The 20,506-nt window shown below is 35.2% G+C and overlaps 2 protein-coding genes and 1 long non-coding RNA gene across 3 annotated transcripts; 2 read left to right on the plus strand and 1 right to left on the minus strand.

The window, feature by feature from the left end:
• Positions 1–1,219: 1,219 nt before the first annotated feature.
• LOC121265500 lies at positions 1,220–19,901 on the minus strand. The gene is made up of 3 exons (XR_005940674.1): positions 19,818–19,901; positions 18,505–18,506; positions 1,220–1,231 (listed from the first exon to the last, which is right to left on the minus strand). It is a non-coding gene; the product is annotated as an uncharacterized LOC121265500 (long non-coding RNA).
• On the plus strand, positions 5,812–7,463 carry LOC121265401 (UDP-glycosyltransferase 73C3-like). Its single transcript, XM_041169017.1, has one exon. The coding sequence runs from the start codon at positions 5,890–5,892 to the stop codon at positions 7,369–7,371; it is 1,482 nt and encodes a 493-aa protein (XP_041024951.1). The 5' UTR covers positions 5,812–5,889; the 3' UTR covers positions 7,372–7,463.
• On the plus strand, positions 15,032–16,745 carry LOC121265395 (UDP-glycosyltransferase 73D1-like). Its single transcript, XM_041169011.1, has one exon. It carries the CDS (start codon positions 15,132–15,134, stop codon positions 16,635–16,637), a length of 1,506 nt encoding a protein of 501 aa, XP_041024945.1. The 5' UTR covers positions 15,032–15,131; the 3' UTR covers positions 16,638–16,745.
• Positions 19,902–20,506: the final 605 nt, after the last annotated feature.

Genomic DNA, 20,506 nt, shown 5'->3' on the forward strand with positions numbered 1-20,506 from the left:
ATCAGAATTAATGTTTTTAAAACGTATAATCAAAATATGTTATCAAAAGTATTAGACCGAAATTTTCATAAACATTCTTATTCAAAAATAAAATCCCTTGGCAGATAATAATATGAGCTATAATGCCCAGCTGATGCTAGATTAATATACACGTCCTTTTATTTTATCTTCTTCACAATTCGTTCTCTTTTATTACTATTTACAAATTTCATGCGTAGCACATGACCACTTGCCGTAGAAACGATCAATATTCAAATTCCCATGCGTACGTAGATACTCATCAATATATATTGGTCCTTCGGTCTTAAATATTGAGGGCCACTTCATTCAACTTTTTAAGCTTAGAATAAGGGTGAATCACATGTACGTAGTGTCTACGTACACATCATCACCTGTCCACGATATTCATGTGTGCAGCCAAAAATAAAGTAATCCCAAACATCTAACTGTTATACAACACCTAAAAAAGGCGATGCTATAAAGGCAAAATAAACGGACTAGAGATTAAAAAAAAAAAGAAGGGTCCAAAACCACTGTATTGTCTAAACTCCTCCGGTGAGTTCTCCCTATCTCCTCTGAGAAATACCTAAGCCATCCGCCTTTCAGTCAACCGACGTTCCCAACTACTCTTCATACCTAATCAAGCTCCAGCCACCCTTCTCCTATGATCCCCTGACATTAACAAATTTGTCTCCCAGCATTGGTATTGGTATCTATATATGCAAATGTAACATATTTACATATATATGATCTTTAATTTGACTGTATTAAATTATGCATTTTTATAATTTTACATAACTACGGATAGTATTTTAACATCTTTAGAGATATACTATTCACTCTTCAAATGTTATTTTATTACTTTTTTCTCTCTCACTATCATTTTTTCTTCGCCCTCCTCCAGCAACACAAGACTCAAGAGAACCTTCACCTTCATCTTCATTTCATTATTATATTTTTAATATAATATATAAAAAAAGATATATTTTTTATTATTATATTTGTATTATTAATTCCAAATGTAAGTAGTGGTGCTAATTATAAAATATATAAAAAAGTAATTTTAGAAAAAAAATAAATAATATTTTATTATTATTTAGTTCAAATATACACAATCTAATGTGAAAATTTTTCTTAATATATAAAATTAATCTCTAAAAAATATAATTTTACACATACATATAAAGAAACTAACGTTAATGCTATAGCAGAGGCCCTCTACTGGAACGATCTGCAACTAGACCTTGCACCTGAAGCAGGAGCCTGCACTTCTAATCACACACTGGTAGGTAGACTCATCTCCTCTCGGCCGCCACTTCCATTCCACCATAGTGGAAAGGACCACCATATCTTCTTAAAAGCGCCTGTAATAACTCTTTAAGAGCATTTTCATCGGTTTTTTATAATATTTTCTAAATTTGGCTAGAAATAATATTTCTTATAATTTTCTTCTAAATTTTACTCATTTTTTAAAAATCTCATACATTTCATTCTCTATTATTTCTCTATTTTATTAAAATAATATCTCTCTATTTTTTCTTTATTATTTTTTTCTCTCACTTTCATTTACATTCTTTCATTATATTCTATTTAAATATAAGTTTGGAATAAAAAAATCAAAAGAACGATTTGCAATGTGTACAGTTACTCCCCAAATTTGTTCACATTCCAAAATCGAAACTTAATTTAGAAAACCAGATGTAGATGAGTTTTCGTCACTTTTCATTTTTTTTTATTATAATTTGGCTAAGGATTAGTTTTAGGGACGCGGATGGGGATGTTATATGGCTCTGTTTGGATTTAGATATGAATTGAGATGAATTAAAATAGTTTTAGATGAGTTGAATAAAATATTATTTTTAATATTATTATTATTTTAAAATTTTAAAAAATTAAATTATTTATTATATTTTTGTGAGAATTTAAAAAAATTATAATGATTAATTGAAATGAGTTGAAATGATTTTCAAATCCAAATAGAGCAGATACCTCTGTATTAGTACTATTTGCCAACAGAAAAAAAAAAAAAAAAAAGACTAGAGATCAGCACCGTTAAAATTTAATTCGAGATGATAAGTTTCTTACATAACGTCAGTATGTGGCTTGCAAGATTGTTTGGGTGATGAAGATCTCTTGTTGGTTTTTTTTTTAATAAATAGTATTTATCAATAACGTTTATCTCTTTAAATTGGTTGAATTTAGTGTTTCAGTTGCTCAATTTTTTTTTTAAATGCTCATTATCGTCCTTTTTAACATTCAAGCCGTTGAACTTTATTTTTATCAGTTAATTTCTTACCGGCTCATTGTTAATGGTCCTTAAGTTTCAGCCGTTAGTTTTTTCTTTTTAATTTGTTAGTGGCTGATTGTTCATTGTGCCGTTTCTTGGAATACGTTACTTTATTCATCATTTCATTGCACAATTACGAGTGTATTTGATTTGTTTTAAATATTGATGGAGGTGGGCGTCCATTGTGAATCGATCTTTTCATTCCACTGTGGTGTTATTTTTCTCCGTACAATATTATAGAAAAAATTAGTAGAAGTGTGACTAAATATTTTTTAGAATATTTTCAGATAAAAGAAAAATATTCTTTTGAGTGGAGCTTTGGGCTCAACCACTTGTGTAGAATAGGCTTGAGTTATACGACGATCAGTTGGGCTGTTGTATCCTAGAAGAGTCAAGTCAAGATGAGTTATGCTGCACCGGTTAATTTGAGACTTTGTACACTGTAAAGAGCTTGAATCTCTTTAAAGAGAGCGATATTTCCGTACCTCAGTCCAAACTAACTTCGTCTTAATTTTATTTTAATTTTATTTTATTATATTATTGTGTATTTCACTAATATCTCTCAACTCCTCTGAGATAGTCTTGTATGGTTGAGAGTAGCTTTCCATCCAAATAAGTTTGAAGTAGTTTTCAAACATCTCTACCATTGTGTTTCACTATGAGCTGAGAGTTTGTGTCGGGTGCGAATGCCAATGTGCGACGGAAAGGGAAAGGGAGGTTCGTGGTGGCTAGGTCTGCGAGAGGTGATCGCCGATGTGAGGTGGTGGAGGTGTGGTGGCCTAGGTGGCCGCATACGGCGGCACAAGTGAAGAGAAATAGGTGAAACCTATTTCAATTGGATTATCGCAGGGGAGATTGGTGATGGTTGGCTTCATCGTCGACGTGAGAAGGAGTCGCCAGTAGTGGCGGTGAGGCTGGGCGGCGCAGGGCTGGGCTGAAGGAATCAGGCCAAAGGAGAGAGAGAGAGTGAGAGAGAGAAAGTGTCGAAAGAAAAAAAAAAAGATCATTATAATATTTATCACTATTATATATAAATAAACATTTGTATGCCGGAAAGTAAGGAAAGAAAAATAAAAATAAAATCACTATAATATTTATTAATATTATATATAAATAAAATTATAATTTATTCATCATTAAAAAAATCAATCATTGATGGGATTCACATATTTTTCAACTACATATCCAAAAGTCAACAACTCAACATATTCCATACACAACTCAAAATACTCTCAATAGAATGCACAAACCTACTTCAATCTCTACTCATAACTATTCACAAACTTTCTCAACACTTCTCACCTACCATTCATTTTTACACTCTATAGCCAATCATGTAATTTGTTATTATTAATTTTTATTTAATTATTTATTTTCCAATGGACCTATTGGGGGTTTCCAACTTGTAATCCTTATAAATAGGATCCTTAGTCTTTGCATTCACATCTTTTGGCAAATTCCCTAGTGGATAGACTTTTTGTTCTTGAGATCATATTTCGGTGCTAGAGCACTTAGGCTTTTTGGATGCAATTTGTGAATCCCAAAGAGAGGATCACACCTTGCAATTCATGAATAGGTATGGTTCAATCCTTCTATCTTGTTCTTGCAACTTGGTGCAATTCGTAAATCCAAGTTGTGTTCATCAATATATGAGGTTTATTTCAATTATTGTGCAATCCGTGAATCAATAGTTGAAGTGTTATCTTGTTCATCCATTATCTATCCTTGTCCATATATGTTCTTCATCTTGTTCATATATTTTCTTGCATATCAAAATATCCTTAAATCATAAAAAGAGTCTTCATATTCTTTGTTGAGTCCATTCATTCATAGTGTTCATCCATTGTTCATTGGTGTCATCCATTCAATCCAAGCTATACACAAATTTCGACCACCATAGAGTTTGTCATCCTTTCCATAAGTTTGTCAAACTTACCATAAATTGTTCCCTCCATCAAACTTGCCCTAGCCGAGACACACTCCCAATTTGAATTCAAATTCAAATTTCGGCAATCACTTGCCTTATTTGAATTTGCCCTAGCCACCCATTCCACTTGCCAAACTTGTGTTCCTATAATTTAAGAACCCTAGTTAACCCAAACACTTCACCATTCTCGGCCAAATCCTTTCCAAATTGAGTTCCTAGATTTTAGGAACAACTTCCTAGAATCACTCTCTATCCTTGTTCGGCCAACCCTAGCCGACCACAACCATACCCCAACTCTAAAACCCTAAACACAAACCCTAGCCAAGTCCATCATCTAATCCATTGACCTAGCCATCCATCAAGAATCATCTTTGGCAACTTTCCTTAATTCAAGGAAAGTTGACTCAATCCAATCTAATCCCTAATTCTAGGAACTTCCATAGAATCACTCCATCCCTCCAATCACTCATTCAATCCCTAAAATCTCTCAAGGCTTCCTAAGGTGATTCCTTCCTTTTAGGAGACTTGACTTCATCCAATTCAAATTCAAATTCAAATTTCCCTCATTACTCAAAGATTCCTTCCATCTTTCCAACTTACCATATCCATTCCTAAGCCAACCAAACCCTAGCATCATCCTAAGCTCAAACTCTAAGCCATCTCTTGCTAATCTCGAAATCCATCTTAGCCACACCACAAAACCTTAACTACACTACACCATACTTACCCAAATCACCATCCAAGTGACCCAAACATCAAGGGTAAACCTTAGGTCATTCCTATTGCATCACACACCCATAATCCTAAGCCAATCTTCTTCATAGTCCACGGCAACCCTAGTTGCTTCCAACCCGAACCATAACCTCATTTCATCCATTCCACCATAGCCTCCATCATCTCGGCACTTCACTCAAGAACAAGTCTAGCCACCCACGTTGATTTGTCTTAGCCTAAACACTTAGCTTACCCAAATACATCATCATTCCATCACCCAAACACCACCATTTTGTAGAAGGCCAACTTGCCAAACAAGTTAGCAAGGTCACTCGGTCGTCATCTTCACCAAGGCAAACTAGTGGACCTTAGTGTTAGGGACAAGACTGGGGTCTCTAACAAGTTGCCAGTAGTGGCGGTGAGGCTGGGTGACACAGGGTTGGACTGAAGGAATCGGGCCAGAGGAGAGAGAGAGAGAGTGTTGAAAAAAAAAAGATTATTATAATATTTATCACTATTATATATAAATAAACAGTTGTATGCCGGAAAGTAAGGAAAGAAAAAATAAAAATAAAATCACTATAATATTTATTAATATTATATATAAATAAAATTATCATTTGTTCATCATTAAAAAAAAATCAATTATTGATGGGGCTCACACATTTTTCAACTACCTATCTAAAAGTCAACAACTCAACATACTCCATACATCCAAACAACTCAAAATACTCTCAATAGAATCTACAAACTCACTTCAATCTCTACTCATAACTATTCACAAACTTTCTCAACATTTCTCACCTACCATTCTTTTTTCCATTGTAGTTAATAGTTTTTTTACTACACTCCATAGTTAATAGTTTTTTTACTTATAATTTTTTGTTTAAATAGTGAGAAGAATTTTTCTAACAACCAGCTCAACTCATTTTTTTCTCTACTCCTCAGTATTCTTTCAGCCATGGGCTCCCAACTTCCCCAGCTTCACCTCCTCCTTCTTCCGCTAATGTCCCAAAGCCATCTCATTCCCTTCGCAGATATGGCCAAACTACTTGCACACCGTGGCGTAAAAGTTACCCTTATCCTAACACCCCAGAATGCAGCCCGGTTCAACAAAATCCTTGATCACGCAAATGCCTCGAACCTCAACCTCGAGTTTGTTTCACTACGCTTTCCTTGCCAAGAAGCTGGGTTGCCGGAAGGATGCGAAAACATGGACATCCTCCCTTCTCCGGATTTAATACCACAGTTTTTTGAAGCAAGCAACATGCTGCAAAAACCACTAGAAAAGTGGCTGGGGGAGTTGGCATCCTGTCCCAGCTGCATTATTTCTGACATTTGTCTTCCTTGGACATCAGATGTCGCTCTCAAGTTTAAGATTCCAAGGCTTGTCTTCCATGGAATATCTTGCTTCGCACTCTTATGCAGTCATAACGTATCTCGCTCTGAGGTGCTCGAGAGAGTCACATCTGACTCGGAGTCATTTCTGGTGCCCGACATGCCAGATAGAATTGAATTCACTAAAGCCCAGCTGCCTGAACCAATGAAACAAAGTTCGGATGAATGGAGACGCCTCATCGACCAGTTCATAGAGGCAGAGCTTTCGGCACAAGGGATAGCGGTGAACACTTTTGAAGAGTTAGAGCCAAGGTACGTGAAAGAATATCAGAAAGTGGTTAAGAAGATTTGGTGCATCGGACCCCTATCTTTATGTAACAAAGCGGTATCAGATAATTTTGACAGGGGAAACAAGTCCTGTATTGGTGAGCCCGAGTGCTTGAGGTGGCTCGACTCGATGGAGCCCGCCTCTGTCATTTACGTTTGTTTTGGTAGTCTATGTAACTTGACAGATTCACAACTAGTGGAGCTTGCTTTGGGCTTAGAAGCATCCAACCGTCCATTCATTTGGGTTATTAGAGAAGGAGATTACTCTACAGAGTTAGAGAAATGGCTGGTAGAAGAAAAGATTGAAGAGAGGATTGAAGGGAGGGGTCTTATAATAAGAGGATGGGCGCCGCAAGTTCTAATACTGTGCCATCCAGGCATTGGAGGATTCATGACGCATTGTGGTTGGAACTCCACGCTAGAAGGCGTAAGTGCCGGGGTGCCCATGATAACATGGCCGATGTTTGCGGAGCAATTCTACAATGAGAAGTTAATCGTCCAAGTATTGGGGATTGGTGTAAGAGTGGGAGTTGAGGCGTGTGTGCACTGGGGGGAAGAAGAAGATAAGGGCAGGGTGTTGGTGAAGAGAGAGGATGTAAAAAAGGCTATAGAGAATTTGATGGATGAAGGAGAGGAAGGAAAAGAGAGAAGAAAGAGAGCAAGAGCGCTTGAAGGAATGGCTAAGAGGGCTGTCAGAGAAGGTGGGTCTTCCTACTTGAATGTGACGTCGTTGATCCAGCATATCGGTGAACAAGTCGGGATGATGAGTAATTGGTAGTTTCTTTATTTCCTTTTGCACTCGAAACCGATTTGCTTAATTTTCATTACTTGAAAAACTATTTGATCTTGATCATGTAAGATATATTTATATATATGTTCGGAAAATAAATTATGTTCTTGATTCTAAATTGTAGAACTTAATGGAGTAAATGATTACTAATTTTTTTTTTTTTTTTTTTCAAAAGAGGGTTGATTTTAAATCCGACGTTGGTAATTTAATTAATTACGAGTCTTTAATTTTGGCAGCGATTATAAGTAAATATATGTTCCGATGCTTCATTTTTGTTTTTTCAACTTTTTACGTTTTTCTCCAAATATACGATAAAAGTCAAATGAAATTCTTCTTGTTCATTCATCAGATAAGAGGACTTTAAATACAATTCAAATAATAACTAACCAACAAACAAAGCTGGACCCACTACGTACAATTGGACACCACTAAACCCATAATATAAAATAACAAACTGATCTATAAACTAAGGACTCTGTCAAAAGAAGAGTAAGTAACTTCTGAAAGTAACACGTGATGCCAATTTCTAATGGTTGGATTAAATAGACGGCTCAGATAAAAGAGGTAACATGACAATTTATACTTGTCGGTATGGTTAAACTGTGTAACCCAATACAGTGGGGTGTGTGTTTGGTCAAAACCGATTATTTCTATTAATACTAGTCAATACTGACCCATTTTCGGTTCGGTATTTTGCCCGGTATACAAAATCTGTCTTAAATGAAATTAAAAGTGAATGACGATTTTGTAATTAAGAGTGAACTTAAAGAATTTTTTCGTAAATAAGCTTTTCTGAAACTCAAACCCCAAAGTAGGGGTGATATCGTATGGTGCGGGGCGGGGTGGACCCTTCCCCGCACCATGTGGGGCAAGGGTTTTCAACACCCCCTCCCCCCTCTGGGAGGCCAGGGCAGAGCCCCCAGCCCTAGTATTGGGTGATGGGATCGAAACCGCATCCCTCGGTCCCAGCCACACGACCCATTGGGTCAAAGAATTATTATTTGGTTAAAAAAAAAATTTTGGATTCAAATTATAATATAATTAAAATTATAAATTAAAATTTATAAATATAAAAAGAATTTAAACTCATTAGAATTGTATTATATATTGCCTTAGACTAACCTTTATATAGAAAGTAAGTTTCACATTGCTTCAATATGACTATTATATTGTCTTGACCTTCAATATAAAGATTGGCTTAAGAAATCAAAGTAATCCAGTAATTTGAATACAATTTCAAGTTTTCAACAAATTGTATATATCTATATACAATATATCTCTATTTAATAAATATTTATATAAATATTTAAAATTTATTTTTTTATATATAGAAAATACGGAGTGGGAGGCAAGGCGAGGCTCCACTGGAGTCAGCTCGCCCCCACCCCCGCATAGGTATTGTGGGGTAGCCTGCCCATGCGGGGTGGTGCGAACGGGGGTAGGCCCTGCTGCCCACCAGTAGCTCAAACAGTTTTCTCGGTTTTTAATTGGTTATTAAACCCTCTACGTCAACTCTCTCTCTCAACTTTCTTAGAAAGTCTTCTTCAGTTCTTTCTCAATTTCTAACTTTGTCAATTTTTCAAATATTCATTTTCTCTCAATCCTCTCTTGTATTTAAGAAGTATTATTGAGAGATTCAATTACAGTTACAAAGAAGCAGTACTGAGCATGATATTACTAAGAATGAGATGGATTCTTCAGAATATTATTAAGAAATTCAGCTACAGTTACAAGGAAGATCTCTAGGAAGCACTCGTAATATTATAAAGAGATTCAAGTACAGTTACAAAGAAGATAACCTGCTATAACTAGCTGTGTAGTGATAGATTTTTCCGGCCATAACATGATATATAAAAGGTTTCTAGAAGCAGGGATGTAGCAATAACGCGTGTCTTAGGCAAATTAGATGGAGTTAACCATCCAAGTCCACAAGCAACCAGCAGAAATGGACGGAAGAGAAAGACATGATACGATCACTTTTGTCTGGAATTGAAATTTTAAAAAATATCTCAATTGTGACAGCCTGTCAATAAAAATAAGGTTTTCTTTCATTTTCAACACAACTTTTAACTCCAAATTATTTTTCATGTCCAAATAAAAAAAATTATTTAATTATTGAAAAATCCCACTGCATGCTTTAATGCACAAATATATAGTACATATATATAAATATATATATATATATATATTTAACCGCTTTTACAAAAACTGATCAAAAAACAAAAAATGGTTTACGTAAATGGTACGTACTACTTCACAAGGACAAAAAGTACACATATTTCAAATCATTTTTCTTTTGAAACGTATATTTTCAAGTGATGGCACCATTCGCATGAGTTGCTCTCAAAATCTCTTAGATGCAAACAGGCTTTTCGTGAGAATGCATATATGCATGTCTACTTCTTCTTTCATAAAATTATAAAAAAAATTAGAGTGGACATCAATTATTGCAACAATTAGAGTGGACGATACGTTGGATACAAAATTGACGTCTCTTTTTATATTAAACGTAAAGAGCAGCTAGCAATGTTGACGTTGATTTTGAGTGTCAGGGACATCTGAAAAGACTCAACTATATATCCTCCCCAATTACACGTCTTGATTATCTATAAGGAAAATGATTTAGTTATTACTAAATCGTATTTTATATACAATTATGTAATTAAATAATATTATTTTTAATTAATTGTTACCTTCTATTTTTATTTTAATATTTTTAAATATAATAAAAAATATTATTATATTTAAAATTATCAATAAATTATGAATAATCACTTTACCCAATTCAAGATTAATGAGATTGTACCATTCTCATCTTAGATAGATGGATGTAAATAATTAAATAATTAACCTGACGTGACATTCCCAGTGGTAGGTCTGAAAGTGAAATGGGATAACCTGATTTGACACGAGAGGTCGAGAAATATCAGCTGCAAAAATATCTGACTCACCCTATTTTTTTTTTTTAAAGCAAGTTTTTCATATATAAATTACATATTGCAAGACACAAGATATAATGAAATTGAATCCTCAACAATCATCCTAAAATCAACAAATATAACACTAGTAAAAAAAAAAAAAGGGCTTTAAAACCAAAAGATTGGCTCTACCCATTTCCTTAAAAAAGATGCCGTTTGAAGCGATTTTATCCTAATACGGTAAGTTATGTTTGGATATTGAAATAAATTGAACTGATTTGAATTGAAATAATAAAATATTATTTTTTAATATTATTATTATTTTAAGATTTAAAAAAATTAAATTATTTATTATATTTTATATTAAAATTTGAAAAAATTATAATAATAAATTAAGATGAATTAATCATCTAACCGAAGGCTTCTCACCCTAACTTTATTTCCATATTTTGTGTCCGATCATATTATTAACATCCTCCGTCCCATCTTAAGTTAATTTGGGTGCTTTATAAATAGAAATATATTTTAATTATAAATAAATTATATAATAATAAATTTATAAATTAATAAAATTTAATATAATGCGTCAGATTATAAAATTATTTTTATTATAAAATAGGTCTAAATTAATTAATTTATTTTTATATAATCTATTTATGTATGTAAAACTTCTTTTATAAATGAGCGGTGCATTCTGCTGCCTCACCGCTCCATCTTATCGCTAGTTTAAAATTTTATTTTTATTTTTTATTCATAATTTTTTTATTATTTTAAAGCACTTTTAAAAAATAAAAAATAAAAAATATATCAATACACTAATAGTCACTTTTTTAACTATTAAATAAAAAAATTAAAATACATGAGACGTCAAAATGAAGGTGCAAATGAAGTGGATAAAATAATATTTTTCTTTATAAATATCTCCATCCCCTAGAGAATGACGATAAATCCTTATTATAATAGTAAGTGCCAATCAATAGGAATATATGCTTATATTTCATCAAACAATAATAATAATAAAATACGTATATATATACTTATATATATAAATGGGGTGCAAAACACACACACCAACGATGATAAATTAAAGTAAAAGCAAGTATGATCAAGCACACGCTACACAAGATACATGGTTTGGCAAATTGTATACGTCCATAGAGCTATAGAAATATTATTAACAATCTCAACTCACACTTTTTAGGGCTTTTTGCTCTCACACACAATATGTACTCACTTAACTATTATTTTCTCTCAAAATATGTTGAAAGTCATACAAAACAAGTCAAATATATAATATTTTATAGTAAACGATGCTGGAAATCCTAATTTGGCAAAAAATATGTCCGTCGCTCAAGTAACATGCTGAGCTGCCTTGAGCAAATAACCCATAAACATTGGCTCAAGCAGTGTGTCGAGCGCAACTCGAGCGAACACTAGGGTTTGTGTCTCGCTCGAGCCCACTATCGCGCAAGATTCGAACAAACTCACAGGTTGAGCCTCACTTGATCCTGCTATCAAGCGCACCTTGGGCGAAGTCATGGGTTGAGCTTCGAGCGCACCTTAGAGACTATGTCTCCACATACTAGACATTGTTTCCAGTCAAGTCTTACAATCTCTACAGCACACAACTCCCGTCTTCAAGCCTGAAGACGCATTGAAGTCGAGCCCGACTTCAATTTTCAATGTACATCGCCATTAATCAGCACATCCATTGAGCGATTTAGAACTTTCACTGCACTAGGAGTATGTGATCTCGAACCGATCTTGGCAACCTCAGCCAACTGGCTTACATGAGGAATAATAAAACTGACTCCCTTTGGTTTCCTCATATATTTCACGTGATCAAGCCTACCTTTTTACACTATTGTATTTCCCTGCACATCACTGGACCTTGATGTTAAATACAAAGAGTTAGATATCTTACCATGCGCTGAAACCAGCGCACCCTTAGTGATCTTCCAAACTCCTCCAGAGAACTCTATTGCATAACTGCTGTCATCAAACTATCACATAGAGATTAGGTTTTTCTTTAGATCTGGAACTTGTCTGACTTGCTGTAAAGTCTACATGCGCTTGTTTGGAAGTGTGATGTGCATATCATCCACTACTCCCACTACATCCAGTACCTCTCCATCAGCTGCATATATCTTTCCAAAATCACCAATAGCATAATTCTGCATGATCTTTCGATGTGAGGTGCTAGAACGAAACCCCTAAACCCAACACGTAATTATCAATTCGACTGTGCGCTGCAAGAATTAGGGCATCATGAATTTCTTCTGCCACTACATTCACAACATCATTCTCAGTACTTTCTTGATTCCTGTAATTTCTCTTGATGCAGTCTGGCTTGCCACAACTGCAGCACGTGATCTGCTGCCCATAAATTGTCTTGCTCTTCTCCCTGCTCTTAGAGCTTGACCTGCCATGTCCTCTTCCCCGATTGTCAATATTTAGGGCTGATTCCGAACTCGAGAACTCACTAGAGTCTCTCCAACGTACCTCTTCAGCAAGGATCATGTCATGTACGTCATCATAGTTCAATTTTATTTTGCTGGTTGAACTACTCACAGCCATCTTCATAGTTTTTCAACTATTTGGCAGCAATGCCAACAGAATCAACGTTCTGATTTTATCATCAAACTCAATCTCTACATAAGATAGTTGATTTATGATCGTATTGAATTCATTCAAGTGTTAGGCCACATATATACATTTTACATCTTCAGATTGAACAATTTCTTCAATAGATGCATTTTATTATTCACCGTTGGCTTTTCACACATACCTAATAAAACTGCCATGAGATCCACTATGGTTCTCTCCTTACTGATATTGTGTGTCATTGTTCTGGACAAGGTCAGACGAACAATCCCCAGAACCTATCGATCTAATAGGGTCCACTCAACATCATCTATGCTCTCCTACTTCTTTCCCAATAGTAACAAATTAAGCCTCTTCCCACAGAGATAGTATTTGATCTGCATCTTCCAGTACGTAAAATCAATGCCGTTGAACTTCTCGATCCCGGATGCTTTCACTTTGTCTCTAGCTATCGTTCTCTTTCAGATTCGACATTGACTCTTGATACCAGTTGTTGCGCAAAATACACACACACCAACGATGTCAGTCTAAAGTAAAAGCAAGCATGATCAAGTACACGACACACAATATACATGATTTGAAAAATTGTCTACGTCTACAGAATTGCAAAAATCTTAGTAACGAAAGGAGATTACAATTACTCAATATCAATTCACACTTTCTAGGGTTTCTTACTCTCTCACACAACATGCAGTCACTTGATAATTATTCTCTATTAAAATATACTAAAACTCGTACCAAAAAAAGTAAAATATAACATATTTATAGTAAACGGCGTTGGAAACCCTAATCTAGAAATAGTATGTTTGTCGCTCGAACGGTGTGTCAAGCACACCTTGAACAAACAACCAATGAACATTAGCTCGAGCAGTGTGTCGAGCGCTACTCGAACGAACACTAGAGTTTTGTCTCACACAAGCCCACTGCCGAGCAAACCACGAGTGAAGTCATGTGTTAAGCTTCACTCGAACGCCAGGTCGAGCGATAGTAGAGCAAACTGTCTATTTCTCAATTTTCTACTCACAATCCAGTTTTTACATGCAATCCAACAATATAAATATAAATATAATAGCCATAATCGGCCTAGATGAATCTACATCAACCGGTAATTAGTGGTTTCCATGATCGACAAATCAAAACCTTAAAAAGAATGTATGTCAACCTTGTATTAGCTAGAAAGCAATGCCTTTATTAATGTTAGGAAAATATACTATAAAAAAAAATATTTATTTATAGTCAATTATTTCTTATAAAAATGATTATTTCATACTAAAATGGAGACCAAGCTGCAAATTAAAGTGAAGTATATAGTGCCTATTTTCAGAATTCGTAGCTCTGAATATTAAAAGTAAAAAGTTATTTGAGTAATATGAATTTGAATCGGTCAATGTAAAAATTTAACCGCATTTGAATATATATGGGCTCGATGATCCCTTCGTCGCCGGTCCATTCACTCCGTGTATATATATATAGTAATTAATGAAAATCTGAAAAAAGTTATCGGAAATATATATATAATTATATAACCCTGCGAAATATAGCTTACGCCACTCTCTATCTGCAGCCAACTAATTTTGACTCTCTCTTTAAGCACTCGATCCATCCATTTTACTTAATATGTTATAAGTAATTACATGCTCAAAAATCTCTCTCTCTCTCTCTCTCTCTCTCTCTCTCTCTCTCTCTCTCTCTCTCCGGAATAAATATATATATATATATATTTTTTTTTAAAAAAAGGTGACAGATTCAAAAGTGGACCTACTCAACTATCCTAATTTCAACCTAAAATTATTCTCAATTAATAATAGGCTAGTACTTAATCACTCGGAACCATTAATTCAGAATTAACAATGATGTACTGGACGGACCTACTAAGAAATAATTTTGCGTGTATGAAACTTGCCTCGTCATGCACGCAAATTGACGCCAACGTCTGAATAGTCCAATCATATATAGTCGCTAATTGATGCATTTTTTTTCAATTTTCTGAACAATTGTCATCTATTTTCCAAGTAAAAAATAAGAAAAATATTTGCCGTGTTTTTCCCAGTCAATGTCCTAGTTAGCTCAAGGACTCAGACCTCGCCCATATATATGGCCAACCGAATGCCAACAGAATGAAAACACCCATTTTACTCGACATCACAAGCAATTAGGTGACCGAAACAAAATCCATCCTTACCTGCTCTCGCAACCACTATCATCGATCATTTCTTCATCTCTGCAATGGCTTCCATGATAACTAGCCAACCTCACTTTGTTTTGATACCACTTATGGCACAAGGCCACATGATACCCATGATAGACATGGCCAAGCTCTTTGCAGAGCATGGCGTGATTGTCAGCTTGGTCACTACCCCCTACAATGCCTCCAGATTCGAAACAGCTATTCATCGAGCAATAGAATCTGGCCTCCCGATTTTGCTTGTTCAACTGGAATTTCCATGCCAACAAGTGGGACTTCCTGCTGGGTATGAGAATCTTGACATCCTCCCTTCACGAGACCTACTAACCAAGTTCTATGAAGGTCTGAGCATGCTCCAACAACCTTTAGAAAAGCACCTCCAAAATCAAAGGCACCCTCCAACTTGCATCATATCTGACAAGTGCCTCTCTTGGACATCCGACACAGCTCAAAAGTTCAATATCCCAAGGCTAGTTTTCCACGGGATGGGCTGTTTCTCTCTTCTAAGCTCCCATAATATCAAATTTTACAATGCACACCGTTCTGTCAGTTCCGACTCAGAACCCTTCGTGATCCCAGGACTGCCTCAAAGAATTGAGATAACAAGAGCCCAGCTTCCAGGTTCATTTGTTACATTGCCCGGCTTGGATGATGTCCGAGACAAGATGCAAGAGGCCGAGTCAACAGCTTATGGGGTTGTTGTGAATACTTTCAATGAATTGGAGCAAGGGATCGTTGAGGAGTACTGTAAGGCCATCAAGAAGAATGTATGGTGCGTTGGACCAGTTTCTTTATATAACAAGGAGAGTTTGGACAAGTTTGAGAGGGGTGACAAAACCTTAATTGACGAGCAGCAATGCTTGGGATGGCTTAACTCGATGGAACCAAGCTCGGTTATTTACACTTGTCTGGGTAGTTTATGCCGCCTAGTTCCCTCACAAATAATCGAGCTTGGGCTGGGTCTTGAGGCGTCAAAACAACCATTTATTTGGGTAATTAAAACAGGAGAGAGATATTTAGAGTTGGAGGAGTGGCTGGAGAAGGAAAGATTTGAGGAAAGGAACAAAGGGAGGGGACTCCTGATCAAGGGATGGGCTCCCCAAGATTTCATTCTGTCTCATCCTGCAATCGGAGGTTTCATTACCCACTGTGGTTGGAACTCAACGATAGAAAGTGTGTGCCATGGGGTGCCAATGATAACGTGGCCTCTCTTTTCAGAGCAATTCTTCAATGAAAAACTGGTGGTAGAAATTCTGAGGATTGGGATTCGAGTAGGGGTGGAGATTCCCGTCAGATGGGGGGACGAAGAGACAGTTGGGGTTTTGGTGAAGAAAGAAAAAGTGGAGAAGGCAATAGCGTTGTTGATGGATGGAGGAGATGAAGGCGTAAGGAGAAGAAAGAAAGCAAGAGAGCTTGGAGAGATGGCAAGAAGGGCAGTGGAAAAAGGAGGATCCTCTCAATTAAACATGTCATCTCTCATCGAAGATATAACCAAATTACAATCGATCTGTTCAAGACAAAGAGTAGTAACTAGTAATTGTATATAGCATATTATGTATATGGAAAAGTTTTCTTAGAAGCAATTTCGTGCACCAAATCGCTCATCGATGTTAAATGTAAGGCATTTGTTTAATAAAACAGTGCGAATTGAAGACGAAAATAATTTTCGTGAGATAGATGACATTCTCCTTCTCTCAAAATTTTTTTTCTTTTATTTTCCTTTTCAATAAAAAAAGTTATATGAGTGTTGGTATGCAAGCTGCTTGTACCTAGCAAGCCTATATATATATATATATATATATATATATATATATATATATATATATATATATAGCATGTTATGGAATAAAGGAATCACCGGGATTTTTTTGTTGTTTTCAATTTATGTATGTTTGAAATGAATAAGAATATTAAATTTGTCTTGGGTCGATGGGAACTTTTTATAATTTATGATCCTTTTGTATCCAAAAAGAGAGACAATATCAACAAAGAAGAAGATTTAGCTAGCACGTCAACTTTACAAGGGGGTGGTTTAACCTTAAATCCGTCCTTGGATTGATTTCCCCACTAAGTAATGATTAATGAAGATTAAGGCCCCATTTGCATACAATAAGTATTTCATCCCATCTCATCTTATCATTATAATTTTTCTAAATTTTGACATAAAATATAATAAACAATTCAACTTTTCAAATCTCAGAATAACAATAATATTAAAAAATAATATAATAACAATATTTTATTCAACTTTTATCTCAATTCACTATCTAAACGACACCTAAATTAATGTGGAAGACTCTCAATTGGCATCCAAAACAACATATAATGAGGATCAAGTCCTAATTCTATGGTGTATTTAACCTATGTTCCAATTGTAATCATCGTCCTTTCCCAAGTGTCTCTAGAATCATAGATCTAAGCTCTAATACCATCTTTGTAATGCCACAAACTCAAAACCATAATCAAACAGAGTTCAACCTATATTTTTAAAACTTTTTCCCTTTTTACAAATATATATCAAATACACAACCTTCAAACTATTCACAATTATAATACAATGATCATAAAAAACACATTCACAAGTTCGGCTAAAGCCATTAAATTCTAAATAATTACAATACAGATACTCTAACAAAAGCTGTAAAATAACTCAAATATGACTATAAGAAAACTCTTTGTACAACCAAAACCATCTTCATGCAACAAAACCATCAATTCCCAAAACTTCCAGCCTCAAGTGACTAAACCAAGTACACTCTGGAATCTTTGGCTCAAAAGCTATCACTTCAAAGGAATGAACTTCTTACAACTCTAAAAAATATGTGAAATGAAGTAGTGATCTGCTATGTGTTTAGTAAGTAGCAATTTAATAGAGGCGTGGAAGTTGGCAATTTTCTTGACTATAAGAGAGTGAATAAATTCTCAATAAAATAATGTGAGCAATATAATTTTATCTCAACCAACTATTCAACCAAATATCATATTCAAGGCCACATGATAATAGGGAAATCACCAATATACCACAAAAATATCATGCCACGAAGACAATACACCGCAAAGGAAGTCAAACATGTCACAAAGACATTCATATCATGGGCCTAAGAATAAATAGCATGCTCATATTTAACTTTCAAAGTTAATAAGCCACATAACATTTTTCAAACATTTCAACCATTACAAAATTTGCATAAATCCCACAAGCAGAGCCAAAATAACATAAGAATATGCACAAATCCAGAATTTACACAAGTTTGAAATATAATACCCAAGTGTACAATTTCAAAAAAAAACCAACAGTTATTTTATTAAAAACTTGTTAAAGAGTCACTTACTTGATTTCTAGTCAAAATAGTCACGACATTCCTTTCCCAACGGTCACTCGAACCTATTTCAAGGCAATCATAATCTGTCAACTTCTATTCTAAAAATAATCTTACTTAATTCTAAAATTTCACACAATCCTTAATAACACGAATTTAAACTTGTTCTAAAAGATTATTCTCCAAAATTGATAAATTCCAAATTTTTAGGTTGCAAATATGTTGCCGGACAGCACGTACACTGACCTCTATTCCCTTATTATTTCACGTAAATTAGGTCTACACTTAACCATATAACAGTCACATACATGTGGATTAATTCTAGCTAATACTCACCTAATATACTCAGTCTAATCTTAGCAATTCACAATTTCAAATCTTAACAAATTTTATATTCAAAATTCATTAAAAATACTATTTATGATGAGGGATGAGAACTTATCTAATATTGGAGCAGTGGCTGTGGGTGGAGGTTACATAGAGAGAAAATATTAATATGTACGGTTTAGAGAGAGAGAGTAAAATAATATATATATAGAGGTTTAGAGAGAGAGAGCGAGATGATTGGGGGGGGGGATTTACTGGAAGGGGAAAGAGATGAGGGGGTGGGCCTATATACGTGGGCTGGGTTGGTCTTTTCTAGGCCTGTGCAATTGCCCGCCCAACATAGTGTTTGGCCCGTCCGCTCATAGCCCGCAACAATTACCAGTGCAATATAACCCGATCCGACCCGGACCATTCGGGTCGGGCAAAACTAATCGGTTTTTTTTTTTCTTTTTCTTTTTTTCTAAAGAACCGGCCATTCTCTTTTATTTCTAAAACGCATCCAGATATAAATTATAAATTATAAGGGAAATTATTTACATCAGTCTATAGTTGAAACACATCTCATGAGTTCAAAAAAAAAAATCATGTGAGTTGTCCAGAGAGTGCTCTATGTTTGGGATTTAGATCCTTATATTCATAATAATAACTAATAACAGGTTTAGTTTAATTTTAACTTTCAAATTTAGTGTTTAGATGGAGTCAGCTAAATTAGAACCATGGAATTTTATCTCTCATGTAATACCCAGAAGGCCGAAACCATGCAAAAAATAAAACAAAAGAAAATAAAATAAAAACAAAAAAGAAGAAATCAAACCCACTTGCAGAAATCAATCAATCACCCAAACATTGAGGTTGACGATTGCATCCACACGGACCACACCTACTTGCAGAAATCAAACCACATTTCACCAAAACAGACTCTCCAATCCGATCCACATGGACCATGTCTACTATTAGAAGTTTTAAAAGAAGAAGAAGAAAAGTTAGTAGGAGAAGGAGAAGAATCAGTGACTTTCAAGAATGCTCTGTTTTGGGGGACGATTCTAAAAAATAAATAGAGAAAGAAGATCAGAATCTCACCTCGGGGGATTTAACCGTATGGGTTGCTAAACTCCGTCGTTGACTCGACCACGAACAACGACCACGCTATTGCTGCCGAGTGCCGTCTGTGTGTGTGTGTGTGTGAGAGAGAGAGAGGCTAGGTCTTTTTTCGATGAAGAAGGGAGCGGGTTATTGGGTGATTTTGTGTTTCGCCCGCTAAACACAAATTGCGACCCGCTTCTGATTTTAACCCAACAATATCGGGTTGGCAAGGTCGGGTCAGTCAGGTGGATCGGGTTATGTATTTATCTGCACAGGCCTAGTTTTTTCCCCCCTTTCGGCTCAATTTATTACACCCACTCCCAACCATGCTACATTTCACAAAAGAAAAACCCATTTATTCATTCATCGACTGCCTCCCTTCAGCTGTGATCGACCCGCTAATTCCCCTCGAGACTTCTTTTGTTGTTGAGTAAATGGAGCATTTCTGTTATAACAACACGTCGATATTCTAATCTTATTGCTTAGGTACGTACAGACTAGTGAGATACACATATAGGAAACTCAGGTTGGTGATTTTTTTTTTCTTAGACACTCGGGTTGAATTAGTTCAGTAGTAGTGACAAAGATCGATGCAACCTTCAACCGTAAATGTGTCATTAAGACTTTTACCATCACAACAACTTCTAGGATTGGTAGATGAAAACAAGAAGAATCGATTTCTAGCT

Source organism: Juglans microcarpa x Juglans regia, chromosome 5D (assembly GCF_004785595.1).
Source record: "Juglans microcarpa x Juglans regia isolate MS1-56 chromosome 5D, Jm3101_v1.0, whole genome shotgun sequence".
NCBI lineage: Eukaryota > Viridiplantae > Streptophyta > Magnoliopsida > Fagales > Juglandaceae > Juglans > Juglans microcarpa x Juglans regia.